The sequence below is a fragment of the Dipodomys merriami genome, unplaced genomic scaffold (assembly GCF_024711535.1).
Source record: "Dipodomys merriami isolate MVZ:Mamm:240054 unplaced genomic scaffold, mDipMer1.0.p SCAF_2, whole genome shotgun sequence".
Classification (NCBI taxonomy): Eukaryota; Metazoa; Chordata; class Mammalia; order Rodentia; family Heteromyidae; genus Dipodomys; species Dipodomys merriami.
In genome coordinates, this window is record NW_027203381.1 from 48,955,179 (window position 1) to 48,978,319 (window position 23,141).

At 44.0% G+C, this 23,141-nt stretch overlaps 1 protein-coding gene and 1 pseudogene across 11 annotated transcripts in view; both read left to right on the forward strand.

Annotated features, from left to right (window-relative positions):
- The window catches only part of Mtcl1 (microtubule crosslinking factor 1), a 132,754-nt gene that overhangs the window by 65,312 nt on the left and 44,301 nt on the right, over positions 1 to 23,141 (forward strand). For 3 of the 11 annotated variants that reach the window (XM_070029576.1, XM_070029569.1, XM_070029572.1), the window contains 5 exons: positions 5,790 to 5,849; positions 6,923 to 7,000; positions 10,846 to 12,147; positions 13,248 to 13,409; positions 22,402 to 22,524. In XM_070029576.1, the coding sequence (XP_069885677.1) occupies positions 5,790 to 5,849; positions 6,923 to 7,000; positions 10,846 to 12,147; positions 13,248 to 13,409; positions 22,402 to 22,524 (1,725 nt within the window). The remainder of the gene's footprint in view (positions 1 to 5,789; positions 5,850 to 6,922; positions 7,001 to 10,845; positions 12,148 to 13,247; positions 13,410 to 22,401; positions 22,525 to 23,141) is intronic. The other 8 variants (XM_070029580.1, XM_070029571.1, XM_070029577.1 and 5 more) reach the window with 4 other exon arrangements.
- On the forward strand, positions 17,721 to 17,843 carry LOC138832686 (small nucleolar RNA SNORA51; annotated as a pseudogene).

The window sequence follows — 23,141 nt, forward strand, 5'->3', positions numbered from 1 at the left end:
AAGTACAGAATCAATCCACAGGCAAGTCTCCTGTTGTGGGGTCCAGTTACTTGATTATCTACATTTACTCTTTCCTTCCCTTTTTGGAGAAAACTATACTGGATCACAGAGTTAGCCACAAAAATAAACTGGGTACCAGTCAGGCTCATACCAATTGTCCTTCTCCAGGGACCTCTGGCCCCCAGTACTTTGCACTGTATTAGATTTGTGGCAGGTGGGAGCACAGAGATGGGCATTCATCACTGCTTGGCTCTAGGCCAGGAGAACATATACCCGAGATCCTGAGCCATACAGCACAGTGGAGTACTGGGCCAGCTTTCTCAGCCCTCAGGGAATTCACTGGTCTTTTTAACCAACCATATATATAGTTTTACCTGGAAAACCAGACACATAAAAACAGTATCAGTTTGTGGAAGAGATCCAAGAAGTTGAATTGCTACTGCAATCCAGGCTCTTTTCTCTGGTATTTTTAAAATATAAAAAGTTTAACTTCCTGACTTTCTTCCTAATTTCTTTATTTTTTTAGATGCATTAGTTTTACAAGGGTTGTTTTATTATGACATTTCCACACTTGCATACAATATATCCCATGTCCCCTTTAATCTCATTGGTTTCCTTTAGTATATAAAAAAGAAAAAATATTTTAGGAATCTATTTAGTCCTTTCCCTGAATATTTCTTTCTTTCTTTTTTTTTTTTAGTCAGTTGTGGGGCTTGAACTCAAAGCCTGGGCACTGTTCCTGCGTTTTTTTTGCTCAAGGATAGCACTCATACCACTTTTCATTTTCTGGTGATTAATCATGGACTTTCCTGCCTGGGCTGGATTTGAACCAAGATCCTCATATCTTAGTCTCTTGAGTAGTTAAGATTACCAGCATGAGCCACCAGTGCCAGCTCTTCCCTGAATATTTCTGTTTCTGATATATAATGGTATTTTCTCAAGAACAAATATCTTTTTTCTTTTTTCTTAGTTACTTTATAACATTTTGCACCTCAATATTTATTGATTGATTGTTGATTGATTTTTTTGGCTGGTGTGTGGGGCTTGAACTCAGGCCTGGTGCTGTCCCTGAGATTTTTTCTTTCCTTACAGTGAGGACTGTATATAATTGTGAAATATATTTCTTTCCAAAACTGCCACACGTAGCTTAAGGACAAGGTCAAGACACATCACACAAAGATAAACATTTCACTTTTTCTCTTAAAATAACATTTATGATAAAAATAGTTTTTATCATGAGTTTGCTTACATATGTACATTTATATATATACATATATACATATATACATATATATATATATATATATATATATAATGTAAGTTTTATCTGATAAGCAATGATGTTGGTGTTTTCCCACTAACATTTCAGGGTCAATGCATTTTAAATTCCAGGTCTGCTGAAAACCTTAATTTTTATTAAGATTTGGGGGTTTGAGCTCAGGGCCTGGGCACTGTCCCTGAGCTTTTTCTGCTCAAGGCTAGCCACCTGGCCATCTCAAATTTTAATTCTCCTTCCCTCCCTCCCTTTTTTCTTCCCTCCCTCCCTCCCTCCCTCCCTTCCTTCCTTCCTTCCTTCCTTCCTTTCTTTCTTCCTTCCTTCCTCCCTTCCTTCCTTCCTTCCTTCCTCCCTTCCTTCCTTCTTTCCTTCCTTCTTTCCTCCCTTCTTTCCTACCTTCTGTGTGTACTGATAATGGAGTTTGAGCTCAGGGCTTTTTCTATGACTGATATTCTATAGCTTGAGCCATGCTCTGATCTAGTTTTAAAAATTTTATCCTGGTTAATCAGAGATTGAGTCTTCGGACTTTTTCTGCCTTGGCTGGCCTTGAGCCTTTATCCTCAGATCTCTCAGCCTTTTTAGTCACTAGAATTATAAGTGTGAGCTACCAGCCATGTGTAGGATTTATTTTTCTGTGTTGTATAGATCTCAGTTCTTTTTTGTTATTCTCAGAATATTTATATAGTTGTTCTACACACACATGCCAGGGTGGCAGATTCTTTCTTCACTGATTTAAAAGGCTACCTACATGGATGATTAAAATCACATATACTCCCAAAGCTATTTCTGAGCTTTCTGTTTTGTTCCATTAATCTGTGTATCCTTGTTCCAATACAAAACTATTGTGTTGTATTTCTGTATTTAACAGCACAAGCCTACTATTATTATTTTTCCTTTCCAAGTATTTCTTGGCTATTCTCTCTCATATACACCCCCATCAGAGTCAGCAAAGCCTTTCTGCAAAGAGCCAGGTACAAATATTTGAGGTTATTCAGGCCATAGTGGTTTACACTAGTGCTCAGTTCTGCCCTTGACTGCAAAGCAGCTGTAGACAGCGAGGCTGTGTTCTAATGAAATACTGGTTATAAAACAGGCTTGAGCTTGTTTTCTCTTTAGGACAACATGCCACTTCCCCTTTTCCAGATGAAAGTTTTTTTTTTAATCAAGTTCAGTGAGACTTTGACTATCCTCAGAAACACATGAAAAGTACACACTGTTACATATGTGTACAAACCTATTAGGTACATGTTCTATGCATATATATTACATGTAAGGGAAGAATTTGGTTAGTAACATAGTCCTCATGAAATGGTTTGGGAGAAATGTGTCTTTATAATGAAAGGGCTTCCCATCAGGCAGCATCAGCATTCTTTGCATCAGTCATCAACGTTTTATGGTTTCCTTCACGAGTCCTGCAAATTTCTGTTGAACTTTGATGATCACTGCAGTGCTTTCCTCTCATTTGCCATTGTGAGTGGGTGCTGTGATGCCTGTCTTATATTAACCCTGTCTACTCTGTGGTTTGCTATAGCAAGATCACAAGACTCAGAGTTATGCTGCCCATCTGAAAAGGAACAGGAGAGAGGCTGGAAAAATTCACCCATAGTTCCCTGCCTTCTGGCTTTCCCTTCCTGCTGGAGGCCTCTCTGTGAATGTGATCCTGCCTCCAGGGTCCAGTGCAGCAACTTGTGATTCTGCATGGTCATTAAGAACCTTTTGTGTCCACTGCTAGCTTTCATTTTGAGTTTGTGGCTTTAGTTTTCTTCCAGTGTGTAGAAGGTCTGTGTTCTGTTTTATCAGGAGAGTGTGTTGAAATTCAGAGTAGCTCATTGATGGTCATGATTGTTACCACAGGCTCCGATTTAAAAGGCTTACTTAAAGCCTGAGGAACAGTCCCTCTCACCCTCCTTCCTTCCTTCCTTCCTTCCTTCCTTCCTTCTTTCCTCTTCTCTTCCGCTTTCTCTTCCTGCTTTTCCCTCCCTTCTTCCCTCGCCCCCTCAACCGTTTTGTAACTCTTCCTTGTAGTAAATCATCAGAAACAGCTCTCTCACCCTGCTTATTCAAAGGAAAGCAACTTAGCTTCAGGGAGAAGGTGAAGCTCTTGGAAAACCTACTTATTATGAAAGGGAAAATCTCAGATGATTCTTAAGAAAGGCTTAGCTGCCTGTTGCAGAAGAGTGGCTGTCGGTTGACTCTGTGTTTCCAAAAACAAAAAGAAATAAAGCCATTCCTGCAGCTGGCATATAGAAGTAGCTCCTTCACCACCAACACCACACCAACCCCTACCATCCCCACCCCAGTTAAGTCTGGAGCCTATAACTGACTATACTCCTGACTTACCAGCACCCCAGGCTGTCTTTGTAACCTCTTCCTCCCATTTTTCCCTAGGGCTTTCTTTCAAAATACCTGGGTTCTTTTATATAAGAGGTCTCCAACCTCTTAGAGGCTAATGGGAAGCTAGAATTATAATTGTTTCCTATCTTAAAATTTCCCCAGTGATGGGCTGGGAAGGTGGCTCAGTGGTAGAGCGCTTGCCTTGCATGCCTGAGGCCCTGGGTTCAATTCCTCAGCACCACATAAGCAAAAAGAAAAAAGCCGGAAGTGATGCTGTGGCTCAAGAGGTAGAGCACTAGCCTTGAGCTGAAGAGCTGAGGGACAGTGCCCAGGCCCAGAGTTCAGGCCTCATGACGGGACCCAAAAAAAAAAAAAAAAAATTTCCCCAGTGAATAGCAAGGCTTGGCATTCTGTGAGGGAGATGCTTTGACTAGCACAGAGTCAATGGACTTGAGTTCTCCCTGGATGTAACTTGCATAGGTACCTCCTCTCTAAACTGTCGTGATGCTGAGAAGCTGCACAGAGGCAAAGCCAGAGAAGTCCAGTACAGAGTCCCGCTTGCAGAGTTGAAGGAGGGGTTACTGAGACTCTTTGTGCCAGACTGACCAGGATCTATTTGCTGGCTACCAGAGCTTTACTTGCCCTGGTACTGTTCACTCCCATTTTCTTCAAGGGAGGCTACACATCTCTTCATGTTTCTCCAGGATGCACCTCTTCTTGCAGGTCTTTCTGTTTGTCTTTGTACTCTTTCTTAGCAGGATCAATTCTGGCTCCTGCTAGTTAGTTTTTAACATCCTGTAGTCCTGTGACTCATACCTATGTTTCAGTTGATTCCATTTCCTCCCTGGAGGGTAAAGGTGCACCTGTAATGTCACTCACTAAGAGTTCCTGGCCACAGTTCTTTTACTGGGCAATTATACTTCTTCATCCAAGAATTCAACCAACCATGACTCAAAATATCTGAAAAATCTTTTGTCTGTGCTGAACATGTGCAGGCTTTGTTTTTCTTGTAGTTATTACCTAAACAACATAGTATAACAGCTATTTACACAGTCTTGCATCCTATTAGGTATTATAAGTAATCTCAGAATGACTTAAAAATGCATGGAGGATTTTTGGGGGTTCTATGCAAATATGGCATACTTTTATGTAAGAAACAAGCACTGGAGGATTTTGGTATCCTGGTGGGGGAGGGAAGACTCTTGGTACTGAGAGATGGTTGTGTGGGAAACTAGGCAGGTACCACATTGGAATAAATTACTGACACCTATAAGATGCTGTTTTGATCATGAATTGTAGTAGCTTTTTAGCAAGAAGTTTAAAACCTAATCTGGGCTGGTATATAATCCTATAATCCTAAATACTAGGGAGGTAGAGATCTGAAGGGTTGTTCCAAACCAACTTGGACAAATGTTCATGAGACTTATCTAAAAAAATTTAAAAAATAAGTGTAGTACTCCCTACCCCTAAAAAATTGTAACTAGATAGTTTTTTTTTTAATTTTTTCTTCATGAACAAGAGCCATTGACTTACCTATTTCTACCACTTTTTTTTTTCTGGTCCTGGGGTTTGAACTCTGGGCCTGGATGCTGTCCCTAAGCTTTTGTGCTCAAAGCTAGCACTATACCACTTGAGCCATGTCTCCACTTTTAGCTTTTTCTGTGATTAATTAGAGATAAGAGTCTCCTGCCTGTGCTGGCTTCAAAGCGCGATCCTCAGATCTCAGCCTCCTGAGTAGCTAGAATTACAGGTGTGAGCCACTAGCACCTGGCCTTTCTACCATTTTTTTTTTATCTAGCCACTCAGGAAACACCAATTAATTTTGATAGGAAACCAAACAAATCATAATCAGGAAATAAGCCAGTTCCAGAAATTCCATATCTCTCCTATCTTTGGCCTCTTTTTGCCTTTTCTTCATTATTATAAATTATTCAAGCCATCTTTCTTTTTCACTAAATTGAATCATTGAGGACTCCATCCCCTAATATGATAATTAGAGTATAAAGTGTCTTAGTGCTCAAAGACCCCACAAATGCATTTAAATGTTGAGTCTAAATTGTTTCTCAATAATAAAGGAAAACAGCTTCTGTGCGTGCATGTCCCACTCATAGGGTGAGACACATTGCCAGGTGTCCTGTGTCATTCTTTAATAACGGAATGTCACTTGGCTCTGTTCCAGAGTTCCCTAAAGAGAAGAAGCAGCCGGGAAATGTTCAAAGAGAAGAAAACCTTTAACCAGGTAAGCTGAGGCCTTCATTCAAAATGTTTTGTCTCGGAAAGAGGAAGCTTACCTTGCTTTGAATTGTCTTTAAACAGTCAAAGAAACATTACCTGCCAAAACATCTGTATTTATACAAAACTTCCATAGGTGAACATTTTATTTCTGAAACTACAGCTTCTTCCGTTAATTTCTCTCATGCGTTGACAGCTTTTTAGGAAAGAGAAGAAACTTGCTTTGTGTGAAAATATAACTAGGTGTAATCCCAGGAGCTGGCCATATTGGTAGAAATGTTTTGGCCTTCAGAGTCATTCATACAGTAAAGTAATTCAGCTACTAGACAGTTTGGTCATTCATTAGCCATTGTTTTGAGAGTGTATGTGTTTTAAATGTATAGCTGAAGAATATGGAAAGAAAATTTAATTTCCAAATGGAAAGTAAATATTTAAGCTGAATAATTGGTAAAGGCTCAGTTAGCCCTCCCTATGTACATGATAATGTGTTCTTCAAAGCTTTCTTAGCTCTTCTGAAAGTTGTTTTACTGGATTCCTTTCTTCTCTATTGCTGCTAGTATTAGGTTCTGGATAGAACAAAGGTTGCATTGGGCTATCAGCTCACCAAATACTTAAGAGCAAGTAGTAATTGGAGAAATACAATAAGTCAAAGTTTTGAGGAAGGCCCAAAGGCTTCAGTGTAGCACTACCCTGAAAATTCCTCCTTTCCTGATTCCCTCTGGTTCCTATGTTCTCCAGACTCATGGAGAAGGGTCCAGTCTCCTGAGCAACAGGAATGCCAAGGATTAACTATTTTCTTTCACCCTTAGCCTTCTAAATCTCATTCTGAAGTCCATTTATCACAGGGAAATTCAAGGCATCTCATTGCTGGGCTCCTCCCCTTCCTGAGCTTAGAATTTGTTTCCATCTTTCTGGCTGTTGGCCAGCAAAAAGCTTTTCTCTTCTTTACCTATGATGAGAGGAACAGCATTCACCCGTGGGTAAAACAGGATAACCATAGCAGCTGCTGCTCCCTGGGTGGGGATGTGTGGGTTGCCCTGCTCTGCCGGTGGGGTAATTGAGAAAAGAGTTTCTGTCCAGCAGAATGGTGGAATGGAGCACCTCGGGAACTGCAGGTCGGCCACCAAAACCCAAAGGAAGCTGGCGCCTCGGCGCAAGGTAGGCATGCGGGCAGTCAGCCGCTGGAGTGCTGGCTAGATGGCAGACTTGCAAGCCAGAGAATATATACTAAATTATGGCAGTATATTTCTGTTGCTTGTCAAGGCCTTTCCAGCTGGTGGTGACGGTGCTGATCTCTGTGTGTTTGAACCTGTGCCATGCTTGCCTTCTCTGCACTCAGAGGGAATAGTTTCATGTGGAAAGTTAGACTTGGTCTTGTGCTTTCATACTGCATTCTGGGAGCTATCCTCTGGGCTCTTGGAATCAGAGCTTGGTACTCTTAATCTTAGGGTACAGTCTAGAGGCCTCCCCTACAGTCTTGGCTCCTAATAGTTGAGCCAAGGCTAGGATTATCCTTCTGATAATAATGGCTACCCTGCTCAGTTTCCTCCCAGGATTAGGATATGCTCTCTCACACACAGGCTTCCCTGGGAAGTGGGCCCCATGCCAGTGCAGTGGCCTCAGGGAAGGAATCTGACTCCTTCATTTACCACCCACTCCTTTGGCTCCAAGGTTGTCGTTCTATCTGACTCTGCTTCAGGCTTGGTGGCAGCTTTGTAGTGCATGAGTGTTGAGTTGAAATGACAGCATGCTTTCCCATATGTCAGGCTCCTACTGTTTCTATAGTTTCTTTCTTTAGGGAACAAGAAGACTTTGTGGACATTTTGTCATTCCTCAGGTAATCTGCAGATCGGATGGTCACTAGGGCCTGTCATGGAGTGCCACTTTAACTAACCTGGTTTAGGCTCCAGGAGATAGGGAGAAAATGGTGTTAGCCGTAGTAGGCTTGTGGGGGGGGGGGGTAGTGGATAGATGGAAAGAGTAAAAGGTTCAAGGTTTTCAGAAAGCCATGGTTATTGGAGGGCTCTGTGTGATTTTCTACTGGCATAAAGGAGTGTAGATATATACTTAGAACTTCCACAATATTTTACTGTCCTTTTCAGAGGCCCTCCTTCCCCCCCAATTCTTTATTTTGCTTTGGGGGAAGGGAGAAGCTCTTAGAAGAGCTGTCTGAGAGTTTCTGATCCAGAGACTTTGTGAGCTGTGTAGACCCCTTTCACTTCTAACACATCAAGGCCTCTCATCCGTCACTGTCCATCCCTTTCTATGGCCTAGTTTGGAGTCTCAGGCTGGAGGTGGCCAGAGGACGGAGCCCAGTGTCCCAATTGCTGGACCAAGTTCTCTTCAGTGATATCTACTGCCCAGATTTATCTGCTTCAGAGGTGGAAATGGGATCCTTTAGGCAATTTTGGTACAGGGCCAAATGCTGGCTATCTGGATAAGGCTGGGTTGAGGAGTCTCCTCTGTCTTCCTCACATTTAATTCCCCCAAGAATTCACTTAAGTTATCTACAATCTTTCTCCATTGATGAGTCTTTTACCTTCCTTTAAAGCCCTTTTTTTTTTTTATTTATTACACATCCGTCAAAAGGTGCTTTTAATTGTGCTACTTTAGAAAGTTCTAAGACACTGGGGTTGTTTAAAAATAATGCCAATTTCTGCTACAGAGTTGGTACTCGATATTTACTGAATGAATGAATAGACGAATGAGCAAGTATGCTTTCTGTTGTACTAGGATAAACAGTGTATTTTCTTTAAGGCCTGTGTAGGCTCTACTTAAAAATAAGTTATTACTGTTGTATCAATGATAACTCATTTTTCTCAGTGGTTATGAGTAGGACAATAACCCTTTTTATGTCTCTCTAACCAACACCTAACCACATTGCTAATGTGATAAGTTCTTATAACTTAAAGGTTATTTATAGATTACTCCCCTGTCAAATGGGGAAAGGACTAAGCAGGGGAAGGAAACAGGGCTACTAGCTACATTCATAATTTTAATTCAGACAAAGTAGCAAGTTAGATTTAGGGCACTAGGGTAAGATGATTTGCCAGTTACAACCCACTTTGTGCATTTCTTTTGTTGTTGTTGTTGGTTGTAGGGCTTGAATGCTGTCCCTGAGCTCTTCAGCTCAAAGCTAGCACTCTATCTCTTGAGCCACAGTGCCACTGTTGGGTTTTCTGGTGGTTTATTGTAGATACGTAGATAAGAGTCTCATGGACTTTCTTGCCCAGGCTGGCTTTGAACTGTGATCCTCAGATCTCAGCCTCCTGAGTAGCTAGGATTACAGGCATGAGCCACCATTGCTCAGCTTGTAGGTATTATTTTAATGACCTCATAATGACATTGTGGTTCAGGGAGGATCCTGCTTTGGGAGACAGTATCATTTCACCTAAGTCCTTGGATAGTGTTTGGGGACAAAGGTAGGGCTATGAATAGCATATTGGACCCCAAACCCAACAGGACTGGTTTTGTCCTCTTCCTCTCAGAGGACAGTGGGAATTCATTTCTCCTCCCATGGCTTTATGGGAGAGAAGAGAGGCCAAGGTAGGGAGAAAAGTAAAGTTAGGTTAGTGTCTGTTTTATGGTTTATATGCTGCCAGAATATGGTAGAGTGAGGTGGGTTCTCTGAGCATTAAAGTTATGCTGACTCTACCAGATCTTTTGAACAAAAGTGATCCTTTGTCAGAATTAATAGTTTCGCCCCAGACAATGGATTTGTTCTCAAGGGTGGTTAAGCAGCCTGGCCCACGGTGTGGTGAATCTCAAAGCTATAATTAACACTTTATCCATGGGATACAGAAGCCTTTACTAGTGTCATTGCCCCACTCCTCCCATTGCCCTTTGAAACTTCTGTTAACCAATCAAAGATGAAATTGGTCATTGCTCCCATTCACTGAATACGAATAATAAAACAACTTTGTAAGGCCAGGATAGAATTCATATTGTTTCAAAGCATGGAGACTCTGATTAGAAAGGCAGAGTTGACTTTCTACTTGGTCTAGAAAGTGCCTCCAACCAGCCAATGCAGGCTATTTGGCATTGTAGGCCATTAGTGGCAGAACTTTGCTTTGGTACCTGGTTGCTTTACCACTTCAGTTACATCTCTAGTCCTGAAAAGCCTTTGGGAACTCTCCAGAAATCTCTGGTATTTCCCTTTGGTATTCTGCTGAGAATTACTCAGGTTTTCAAACACTTGACTGAGTTAACTTCCTACTGTAGTATCATAGCAACTAAAGGGAACAGGGTGGGACCAAAGGTCAAGTGGCTCTTGCAGAACAAGCTTGGCCATAGCCTGGTTTTTTTGGTTTGTGGTGGCCAACATGTGTTAGTCATAAGCACTTGATACTGACCTAGCACTTCCACTTCCAAAGACCCCTTGTGCTCATCACCTCATTGTCCTGTCTTTATATCATTCTTCTGGTAGTTTGAGAAAGGGGAGATGGCAAGGGAGAGGTCCATTGCCAATTGGTGGAAAGCTAGGCTCGGATTGGGAGGTACTTGATTCCTCATCCTGGTGGAACCTTGTAGATTACCAGCCACTTAGAATGAGAGGGGAGGAAAAATGCAGACCCTGAACCCCATACCAGGTTTCAATGACAGGTTCTGGTGTCTTTCAAAGTGTTGGTGATAAAACTCGCTGGTCACATAGAGTCACCATATTACTGATGGTTGTTGGTTTCATTTCATTTTCTCTTGCATTCATGACTTGTATGGTGATTTTCTTGTGCATGCTTTTTACCAAAACTAATCCTTCAGTTTCTTGTCTCCTGTAAAAAGCAAACAAACCATGGGCCTTTCCTAGGTCTCATCCATGAAGATTCTGGGCTCCCTGATGCTTTGTCCTGGCTCCCTTCTCCACGTAACTTGACAGCACCGGCAGAGAAATTGGTGTTTTGTGTTTATGTGTGTGTTTTGGGGGCGAGGTGCGAGGGGAATCATCAAAAACACGAACATTTGGTATTTTCAAATAACCCTTCTCCCGGGCTGTTCTTTCCTGGCAGGAAGACAGTGCCGATTTGAAGTGCCAGCTGCAATTTGCCAAAGAGGAAGCCTCCCTGATGCGCAAAAAGATGGCCAAGCTGGGGAGGGAGAAGGACGAGTTGGAGCAGGAGCTGCAGAAGTACAAGTCACTCTATGGTGATGTGGAGAGCCCCCTCCCCACAGGGGAAGCTGGGGGACCTCCCAGTACCAGGGAGGCAGAGCTAAAGCTACGGCTGAAGCTGGTAGAGGAGGAAGCCAACATCTTGGGCAGGAAGATTGTGGAGTTAGAGGTGGAGAACCGAGGCCTCAAAGCAGAGATGGAGGACATGCGGATTCAGCATGAGCGTGAAGGAACAGGCCGGGACCACGTGCCAAGCATTCCTACCTCACCCTTTGGGGACTCTCTGGAGTCCTCTGCGGAGCTCCGCCGACACTTGCAGTTTGTGGAAGAGGAGGCGGAGCTGCTGAGGAGGTCCATATCTGAGATCGAAGACCACAACCGGCAGTTGACCAATGAGCTGAGCAAGTTCAAGTTTGAACCTCGCCAGGAGCCAGGATGGCTTGGAGACAGCACAGGTAAGGGCCCTGGAACTGGGGTGCCACTGCAGGAGGAACTAAAGTCTGCCAGGCTGCAGATCAGTGAGCTGAGTGGGAAGGTCATGAAGCTCCAGTATGAGAACCGAGTGCTGTTGTCCAATGTCCAGCGCTGCGACCTGGCTGCCCACCTGGGGCTGCGTGCCCCAAGCCCTAGGGACAGTGATGCCGACAGTGACACAGGGAAGAAAGAGAGTGATGGGGAAGAAGGCCGCCTGCCCCAGCCCAAACGGGAAGGGCCAGTGGGTGGGGAAAGTGACTCGGAGGACATGTTTGAGAAAACATCAGGCTTTGGGAGTGGCAAGCCTTCAGAGGCAAGCGAGCAGTGTCCAGTAGAGCTTCTGAGAGCCCGAGAGGACACCGAATGCTTGGTGACCTTAAAGCAGGAGGCCCAGCGACTGGAGAGGACTGTGGAGCGCCTCATCATGGACACAGATGACTTCATCCATGACTCAGGGCTGCAGGGCGGCAGCCTGGCCTTGACTGGGATCCAGGGTGAGGGTGAAAGGGGCCAGAATGAACCCCACCTGCTGGGGACCATCAGTGTAAAGATGAAAGCTTTCAGGAAAGAGCTGCAGGCCTTCCTGGAACAGGTGACCCGGATTGGGGATGGGCTGTCACCTTTGTCCCACCTCACGGAGTCATCGAGCTTCCTCTCCACGGTGACCTCTGTGTCCCGGGACTCCCCCATCGGGAACCTAGGGAAGGAGCTGGGCCCAGACTTGCAGGTAAGGGGGCTTCTGGCTTTGCCTCCCTGCTCCGTCTTGCTCTTCCTCCTCCTGGCTGGCATTTTTGCTCTGGGGCTCGCATTGCTCACGGCTGCTTGGTTATGATTTCAGACCTGCATTTGTACTAAAGCCTCCAGCACCAACCAAATCCTTTCTCTTGGTTGGGTTGTTTTGTTTTGTTTTTTTTTTTTAAGTTCTCTTTATTTCCTTGTTTCTTCCTCCGTTTCTTCTTTTGATTTTTAACTTCGCGGCTGCTGGTGGCTCAGAGGCCCCCCCCCTCATGACAAGGCTAAACCTAGTGGGGGCTCTAGAGACCAACACAGCCTGTCCCTGCTCCTTTCTCAAACAACCAGCCACCTCGATGAAGAAGTAATGAGTTTAAGACAGATACCAACTCCTGCCACAGTCAGGATGGTTAGCAGACTCGCTCGTAAGCATCTGAATCCCTGCATGGGTTTCTCCCCAGAGGGACACAGTGCAGTTCTGAGAGGCCTTAGGTGACCCAGGCCCACTCACTCCCACTGGAAGATAAGCCAGGCTTGGGGAGAGGCGCCCCCATTCTGAGAGAAGGTTGTTTTTGATGGAAATTCCCACTGCCGGCTCACCCCTGCTGCCCTCCTGTGCTGCTGAGGGCAAGGCATGGAGGGGCTCACAAGGACCGCTTTCCCAGGCATCACCCTGGGTGCATGGCCCAGCTGCCACTCTGGACTGTGCCTTGTGCTGCTCAACCCACAAGTAAGGAAGGCAGAGCCTGTTCTCTGTGTCCCTCATGGCTAGTGTGCTCTCCATTGAGTCGTCTGTGATTCTGTGTCTCCATTGCACGCGCTTCATCCATTACTAGTGTTTGCATTCCCCACCCCCTTCTCTTCTCAATTTCTAGATACTTCATTCCATCTTCATTTTACTTCTCATTTTCCTTTGCCACTGTGTTTATGCTGGTTTTCCTGTTCATGATTTTGTCTGGTAGTTTTTTCATTGTCTGCCTTACCTGTTTTTGTTTGCTTTATCCACCTCCCTGCCCTTTATCTGCTTGTCCTCTGTTTCTTGTTTAAAAATTGAAATCTAAAAACACAAACAAATCCCTCCCGTGCACCTAACAGTGGAAACTGAGAGATCAGCTGGAGTGGTCGCTCTCTCAGGAGCGCGGGGACGAGAGAGATGGCCTGCGCCTCCGAGCTGCCGCACGAGAGCTGCACCGCCGGGCTGACGGGGATGTTGGGAACCACCGGCCTGGAGGCCAGAGCGGCTTCAACCTGCTAGAGGTGAGTGTGCTAGCTGAAGGCCCGTCACCAGTACCTACCTTGCTGTTCCACCTCTTTCTACCCATTTTCTGTGTGTCTGGCTGTGTGATGTTTCCCACGGGACAAGGTCCTTAGGCAACGTAGAAGGAAGACCTGGAACCAGGTAGAACTTAACCTGGAGTCAGAATCCATTGCAGGTAATGACAAGCAGGATATGTACATGGGTGCGTATGGGTGACCCGCAACTCTCCTTGTCAAATGGGAGGGATAGCTCACAGCAACATCCTCCCTTTCTTCACCCCCCAGAACTGGACACCCAGGTCACAGAGGTGCCTGGAGGGGTGAGCAGACAGGCTGGATTGACTTGCAAGTGTCCAATGGCTTCCTGCCCTACAGCAGAGAAGGCAGAATCTTTGTTGGTCTAGAAGAAACTTTCCTTTTCTTCTATTCTTCATTGCCTGTGTCTCATATGACTTGCCCCATGGTCTCTGGCAACACTTGTTTTGGCCTATTGGTAGAATCAAGGATGTTTTCTAACCCACTTGTGGCATCCTCGGTCAGCTCTGTTACCATAGTAACAACTTGTACACACAACTGCAGCCGCCTTCATTGCTGAAACTATCTGTGGTTCTGTAAGAAGGGAGCTTTGAAACAAGGCACCCCACACAGAACAGAAAGGTCTGCCCCAGCAGCAGGCCCTGGCTGGATCCCTGCCTGGCACTCAGGGTATTAGCATTTTTACAGTGGCACATTCTCTATTAGAAAAGGGCATGTCTTCCCAGACACAGAAGAACCTCCTCTCTTAATACTGAGACATGGGAGTAACTCCCCCAGGGCAGAGCTGAGAGAGAGGTATAACAGCTGGAAGCAAACAGATCACCAGGCAAAAAAGCTGGTCTGTGTAATGAAGAAATGTCGCCCCAGGTTCATGTGGTGTGTTGCTGGTGAAGTAGAAACCGACGCCATTATAACATTAGCTACTGTGGAGCCGTTGCTCCTCCCACAAGAGACCAAATGGGTCTGATTTGTGGCATTTCCCCTGGCCTTGGTAAGAGAGTGCATTATGTCTGTACCTTTGTGCACACAAGGACATGAAAATCATTTTCTGAAAGCTTAAACAAAAGCTAAAAAGTATTAGGAAACACCATGTACAGTCCTGTCCTGTCATCTTCATGCTAACTGAGCGGCCAGAGTCACCTGAGAAGGTGGCAGACAGGTCCATACCCCAGAGGAAAATAAATGTGGTACCACTCTGTGTACTAAAGAGGTGTGGCAGGAGATGCTCCCCACACCAAAGAGCCAAGCACACACTTGTGTAGCCTTGTGGGAAGCAGGCAGGCTTAGCATGCCCATTAGAGGGGTGTAGGGTGCCACCATAGGCAGGTCAGGAACTGGAAAGGTCACCTGGTGAGAACACCCAGTTTGAGCATCTGCCATCTTACATTTAACATTTCCTGAACAACATTGTTAGACACAAAGTTAGGCAATGTGACATCATACCCACTTCAGTATGTGATGTTTCAAAACAGCAAGTCAGATGTTCCTCTCTTTTATATCAGAAGCAAAACAGAATAGCCAAATGTTTGGGACATTCATTTATTTTTCCCATGGATTTAGTGAGTTAACCCATATGACTTACTGGAACTTTCCCAGGAAATACTTTTGTTAGCTTGTACTGTGTGCAGGGTCATCCCCTGAGAATGCTGGATATGGGGGCAGTTACAAACTCAAAAGGCTGGACAGAGAACCTCAGGAAGGTCCATTTCCCAGCCTCTAATTAAGGCTATTGCACCAAGCTAATTTTAGCAGGGGTATTGTAGAAAATCACCAATGTGGGTTTTCAGGCAAGTCTCACGGCTTCTACTTTCTTGTCTGTGAGGCTGTGAGGTATAAGGGTCGCAATACTGCCTGCCTCATCATGTAGGGGGAGGTGACTTCCAGAACCAGTGAGCTGCTAAATGAGGAAGTGTCTCAAAAATACCAGATGCTGTGACCCTGAAAAGGAGGGTTAATAAAAAGAGAAGCCACTATGTGCCAACTTTGTAGAGTGCCAGGAGGGCCCCCATCCTTGTATCAGTTTTCTGTGCCCTTTCTCCTTTTCCACAGTTGTTTCCCAATCCTGGGTCAGAACCATAGCTCAGGCTGTACACAGCTCCTTTTCCAGGGGCCCCTCATTCAGGCCATGTTGTATCCAGTCGTGGCTAGTGAAGCTCTGTGAGTATTGGAGATCTTCTGACACTGGAGCAATGATCAGCAATGATCAGGTGCCACACAAATGCATGCATCCCAGAGAGTCAGCTACTAGCACGGAGAAAAATAAAACACTTGGCTAAATGACAAGGACAGGCAACATCCACAAGAGGCAGATAAGCCACGCTGGATGGTACCATATGGTGACATGGGGATCACTGACACATGTAATTCACTTAAAGCAAAGGAGAATGGCTGGTCTTTAGACTTACTCTCTTGTTCCATAATGAGGAAAATGAGGCCTGGGAAGTGAAGCCTTTACTAATGAGCCTCTAGGCAAATTGGTCACAAACTAGATTCTGAGCTCTGGCAGAGAAGCCAGTCAGCACCGAGCCTGACCTCTCCTGGGCTGTGTTTCTAGTCACCGTCACTCAGAGGATTGACCATACAGCCAGTTACCTGCCTTGGTAGTCATTTCACTTTCTTATTTTAATGGAAGGCCTAGTGGAGGGAGCATTGTTTCCTAGAAGGGACTGGAGTGTTAATCAGGACTCATGAGTCCTTCCTCTTTCATCCTTCCCTCTGACATTTGTAGTCACAAAGGCATTTCACATGGAAGAGAAAACTTGAGAATGCAAACACATTCTATTTTGAAAGAGGCTTTTCATGAAGCCCCTTCAATATGTCCACAGTGCTTCCTTTGGCTAGAAGGGCTGATTGTCAGTCCCTGTAGGGCCTGGATCAGGGATGATGCCATAGTCTGGCTAACCTGGTTGTGAAATGTATGTTTATGTGAAAGGGCGCATTTACAAGGACTAATGAAAGACCCCTAAATTCATTGTGAGCAGTATATGTTTGTGAAAAGCTATCATGGAAATGGCATACAGAGCTCCCCTGGAACAGCAGCTCAACCCAAAAAGGCTCTCTGTGTTAAAGACTCCATGACTCAGTCACTGACAAAAGACAAATGTGCCCCTTCCCTTCCTTTCTTAACCTCCCCTCTTCTCCCTTTCCCTCTTTTCCTCTTCTCCCTTCTCTCCCTTTCCTCTTTCCCCCTTTTGCCCTTCTCCCCTTCTCCCCTCACCAGCTTCCTCCCTCCCCCTTCCTACCTCCCCTCTCTACCTGTCCCTCTTCTCCCTTCCTCTACTGGCCCCTCCTTTCTCTCCCTCTCCCCTCTCTTTCCTTCCTTTCTCTTCCCTTGGATGGGAAAGGATAGAACTCAGGACCTTGCAGATGCTCTGCCTGGGGAGTACACTGCCACTGGGCCACACCCTGAGCCCCAGCCCAGATATTCTGATCCTGAAAGAGGCCAGCATGAATACAGTTGAAGATGTGCTGCTAGCAGTTGTCTTTATGTCCTCTTAACACTGCCCTTTAAATAACCACTGATTTTGTCCTCTGGCCAACTACTTGTAGCTGTGTGGAGTCCTCTTTGTGCTCCTTGTCATTAGTTACTGGGGGGCTGGGAAGATGGCAGCAGTACTAGCACAAAAGAAGAGACAGCTTTGTGAATTTCTGAAGTTGTCTGTAAGGATCAAGCCCCATTTGTGAATTTGACTTTAGACATTTTCATATTCGGGGATAGAGAAAGAAGATAAGTTGTTAGTTTGGAAGATGATATTTTAGCCATGTTTAAATTACAGGAGTACCAACAGCAGCAGTAATAACACCAAGGAGATAAATAAAAGTCTGTCTTTTACTGCCAGCGGACAGAGGACTGCTGCTCGGCGGCCACCCATCACTACACTTAGAGAAAGCAAGGTGTTTCCAGACCAGCTTTCTTTTCTTTTTCTTTTTTCTTCCCTTTTCTTTTGTTCTTTTCCTTCCTTCTTCTTTCCTCCCTCCCTTTTTTTTTCCTTTCCTTCCTTCCTTCCCTCCCAACCCTCCCTTCCTCCTCCACTTCTGGCTTTTTGCTAGTTAACTGGCAAGTCTCATGGACTTTTCTTCTTGAGTTGGCTTTGAACCTTGATTCTCAGATCTCAGCCTTCTGAGTAGTAGCTAGGATTGCAAATGTGAGTCATCAGCACCCAGCTGGGCTAACATTCTTAACACAACCACAACTAGAATAAACAAAAGTCAGAGCCCCCGAACATCCACAATTAATACAACTATGTAGACCTTAACTACTAAAAACTAAAGATAGGCTTCCTGATGCTTACCACAGGCTATCTTGCACTATATAGAAAGAGGAGGCAGAGTAAACCTACCCCATATATACCTCAGCAGGCCCAGTGCCTGATGTGTATTGTGAACAAGAAGACTTGGGGAAAAAAAAATCCCAAAAAACTAAAGACAGCCCAACAGACTTCAGAAGGAAGTCTGTTGCCTGTTCATCCCTGTAGATATTGATTGGCCAGATGCTAGCACCGTGTGCTGGCCTCTTCCCCTCTACCTCCCATTAAACATGCTGAGAGATTCACATTTGTGAAGAGCACAGTGTATAGATTTTTTCAGGTGGAATGTGCCAGGCCCCTTAAAAATAGTTCTGAATGAGAAGTGGCCAAGCACGGACACTGGTCAGATTTCACATATAAATGAAACCAAGCCTGTGCCCAGAGGATTGAGTTTCTGGGTCAGAAATCTCAAAGAGCTTTTCTCCCTGGCTCCTCCTTTTATCCTTTAATCATCGAAGCACACCGAGCATCTGAGATCACTATGCCTCAGCTGTGAATACCAACCGCAGAAAAACTGTGTGGGATTTATGCCAAGTATTTGTACACATGTGTTGACCTCATAGCCCGCGTTTGAAAGGAGTGGTGGCAGAACTGGCAAGGATAAAATGGAGCCCACCAGAAGTGAAATCATGGTAATGGAGGCATTGTAGAGTCCTGGTGTGTAAGTTGCATTGCTGAGTATTTATTATAGGACCCATAATGAAAAGCATTTCTGTATTTTGTTTTGTTTGCTGATACTGGGACTTGAACTCAGGCCCTTGTGCTCATTTGGTTTGCTTGCTCATGGATGGTGCTCTACCACTAGAACTACATCTCCAGCTTGACTCTTTTCTTTCTGTTTATTGAGATAGTGATGTTATTTTCTGAATCATGTGGGGGGGGGAATTAAGCTAGCTTCTTAGGAGATGTCTAGAAATGTCCTCTATGTAGGCCTATCAGAAGTTTTATTTCACAGCATTACACAGACTCTGTGGGCATTCAGAATGCTAACAAGGGAGAAGAGTGGTCATGATGTCAAGATTAATATCTTCACAGCTTCAGAAACAAGTAGGCATGGTATTTTTTTTAATATACCACACAGGGGCTCAAGCCTTTAATCCTTGCCATTTGGGAGGCTAAGATCAGGAGATGGTGATTTGAGACTCGCCTAGACAAAAAAAGTTAGGAGACTCCATCTTGACCAATGGTTGGGCATTTCAATGTGTGCCTGTTATCTCAGCAGTGTGAGAAAGAACAAAGAGGAGGATTGCAAATCTAGGCTGATCTGAGCATAAAGTAAAACCTTATCTTATAAAATTAACACATGAAAGGTCTGGTGGAGTGGCTCAAGTGATAGAGTGCCTGTCTAGCAAGTGTGAGACCCTAAGTTAAAACTCTAGTATTGTAAAACCAAAATACACCAACAGAAAAACTGCATTCACAGCTCAGGAGGCATTTGTGTAGTGTATGATCAGGATCATAGGTAAGTGAACAAGGGATGGATTTTAGAATCAAGCCTTTGGGAATTTAGTGATGAAGGAATGTGCTTTTTTTCCTAGAGGAAATTTATATGTTGTATGAAACGTTCCCCGAATGTATGTACTTGTATGCAGTTATGTGGCAATAGAGTCATTCTAGATGGAAACTTTTGCTATAATGTGTTTGTATTTTGTTCTTTGTAACACTGGAGTGACATTGGCACATTGGCTAGGAGTGGCTGTCAGGAATTTTAATATTCCATTAGCCAAAAGGAATAATCCAAGAAAATAAACTTCTTATAGGCCTAGATAGAAATCAGACATTCTTGGCCAACACCCTCACAAGACCTCAAGGGTCCTCTTCTGTGACCTCTCAAAGGTGTGGCTGAAACAGGATAGCCATATAATGAAATATGAGGCTTATCTACTTGTTTGAAATAATAAAATGTTTATTAAGATTGAAGCCAAATCAAATAGTTTAGTGTAATATGGATTAAGTAGCCTTAATTTGAAGTCCAGAATTCTCCAAAGTCCAAAACTTTTTGAGCTACCCACATGACTCCAGAGAGATAAAATTCTATACTACAAAAATTTATGCACTGAATGTTTTTGAAGATTGTATTAAGTAATCTTCAGTCCATGTGTATAAAGTACATACAAAACACAAATGGATTTTTTGTTTAGACTTGGCCTATCCCAATGTGAATCATATACATGCAAAAAATATAACTACAAATAGAAAAATAGAAATACAATTGCAAAAATACAAATACAAAAAAAGTCTGACATGTTAATCTCCTGGTCCCAAGCATTTTTGGATAATGGATACTCAACCTGAAAATAGAAATTAATTTGCATTGATTATCCTTTTTCTTTATTAAACTTGATTAGGACATTTGTTTTAATACCTTAAAAGTATAAAGCTTTCTGATGGTACCCAATGCATTGAAATGTGAAGGGCCTTTGCATTTTAAGTTTGTAGAATAGCATGTAACTGGAAACTAAAGCTGGTAGTCAGCAGTCCAGGCCACATGGAAACATTGCTGCAAGTAGGAAACACCTGAACTCTGCAGCTCTTTCTTAAGGACAGGGTTCGATGGCTTCATTTACTGCTTTGACTCCAGTGCTTAGTACTCTTGAGTACCCAATCAGTATTGGTTGAATGAAACAGAAAATATCCTTTTATTTATATAACTGAGTTATCAGGACAGTCAGAGTAATCCTTAAGACTGGAATTTATTTTAGAATTGAAAATGAAAGTATTATCTGATCATTAGGTGGATGGGTTAAGAGAATAGTTACCAGAATTGGTAACCAGGACTCTTGGTTGCAGTACCTCCAAGGGAACTAGAGACTAGGCCATGTGCCTAGCACCTGCCAAGAGACATGAATGAACAGGAGAAACATTAGCCTATAGTTGCCAGGGAGGAGGGAGACAATAGGACACTCAACCACCCACCAAGGGCTCTGAGTTGGGAATAGAAGGAGTCAGAGCCGGGGTCATGGTCAAGCTTTGAAGTGATCTTGCCCATTTGGTATGGGAAGGCCCAAGGAATTGGTATTTTACTGATGCCTCCTGCAAACACAAAACTAACCTTGGAGATATAATCTCATCCAACACATAGAAGACACATAGACTACCCATTGAAAATGAACTCACCTTGCAGAACTACAAGCACACAATCAAAAAGCTATCTGACAGGGCAGGAGTAAGCACACTGTAGGATTTGACTCAAGACCTTCAAATGTATCAATAAGACACTGTGCAATAAGTGTGTTCAGAACTATAAAAGACAAGCAAACATGAGACAAGAAAAAGTTGCTACCATTAAAAATCCACATATTTGAAAGTAATAACACAGGGCTTTTAGAAATGAAAAACTAGTCACTGGGGTAAACTCAACCAATAGAGAAATACCTCTTTTCAAAGAAAACTCAGATAAAAGATTAATTTCCAGCAACTGGCAACTTAAGCATTTAATGTTCTCAGAAGTTCTTGGGTTTCTTTACAGTTGAATGAGTTTCAATCTAGCTTTTAAAATTTGATTGCAAAGTTGATGAATCCCAGGGGTCTCTGATTTCCTTTCCTTCATTCTTCCTCTAAGTGTTCTCCATTACCCAGCAGTGCTAAGTGAAGGGCTTTCCACATTTGTTTCTACATTTCCTGTTTTGGGGGCATGATCTTCACTCATGACAACCGCATAGCCTCAGATCCTGGAGAGGAACAGTGATCCCCTGGGAGAGAAAGAGCCAGGGAAATGACATGGTTTTATTGCAACAGTCCACTCTAATTCCTAGCTTTATAAATCACCTATCTTCAAGTAGCTCAAGTGAGTGGGCAAATATCTTGCTTTAATTTTAATGATGCTTAAAATTTTTAGTATCACGGCTTCCATCTTTTAAAAACAAAACACATTTTAATTTAAAAAGTAATGACTGACTTCTCTCCCATGGCCGTGTGGACTTAAGGATTAAGTCACCACCAACAAAAATACAAATTCTGTGTCTGGTTTTAGCCTGAATATAATATACAGATGTCTTTGTGTTGTTCCTCTCAGGCAGTTTGTACCCTTCAGAGGCTTAACAGTAGTATTTGGCCTCGGGAATAGCCCTACCCCATCTACCCTGAGCACCCAGGGTCACATTGCCGAGGTGAATGGAAGGCATGTTTGGTAGACAGGGAAATTCCTAATAAGCACATACCTGAACAGAATTGTTGTGCAACCTAAGAGATCCCCATATGACTCAGGAAGTGAATCTACGCAGCTGAGTGATAGGTGGCCATTCTCGACTCAGTTCTACAACTAGCATATTTCAAAAGCTAGAAGCTGCTATATTGGCAAGGACCCCCAACTATAAACCCTGCCTGGCTTCCTTTTCCGGGGCTAGTTTGTGGTTGGGGGTGAAGTTCAGATGCCAAGGCTCCACTTACACTCTGCCTCTAGGTGAGAGATAGAGGTGAAGGGCAGGTAGACTAGCCCATGACCTAGCCCGACAGGTAGCCATGGCACTCCAAGTGTCAGGCTCTCCTGTGAGAAGCCCCAGGGGAGGTGGCCACAGTCACTCCACTGCTGCAGCCCCATGTGCTGTGTCTCCCATGTATGTCTCAGCTTGTACGGATGTCTGTCCTGTGTCATCACGTCAAGCAGAGTTCTCATTTCCACTAAACCCCTTCCTTTATCCCACTGATAGCTCAGGGGCTCCCCTGTTTTACCTGAGCAGAGTGTTTCGATAGAAGAGCTACAGGGTCAGCTCGTGCAGGCGACCAGACTGCATCAAGAGGAGACAGAGGCATTTACAAACAAGATCCACAAGGTAAATATTTCACAGGCATTTCAACACAATTGCTTCTTAGCCTGCAGCCTTCCTCAGAAAAGACATCAGTATGCATTTGTAAAGAATGCTGTCAATCATGTACAGGCTAAATGACCCATAAGCATATGGACATATCACCCAGTGGTGCTCCCCCCCACCAAGTTCCATTTCTCTGCTCTGTGGGACATTTTTTAATACACTTGTCTTATACACTGCAGGTTGCTTTGTGGATTTCAATACACTTGTCTCACACACTGCAAGTTGCTTTGTGGATTTTTTTTTTCTTTGGTCGGTCGTGGGTCTTGAACTCTGGGCACTGTCAGCTCTTCAGCTCAATGCAAAGTCTCTACCACTTGAGCCACAGCACAACTTCTGGCTTTTCTGGTGGTTTATTGGAGATAATCGTCTCATGGGCTTTCCTGCCTGGGCTGGCTTTGAATGGCGATCCTCAGATCTCAGCCTCCTGAGTAGCTAGGATTACAGGCATGTGCCACTGGCACCTAGCTGCTTTGTGGATTCTCAAAATCACAAATGGAATCAAAACCCTTATATACTATGTTTGCCAGTTCTGTATGTATGAAGACCTATGATCAAATTTATCTTACAAATTAAACACA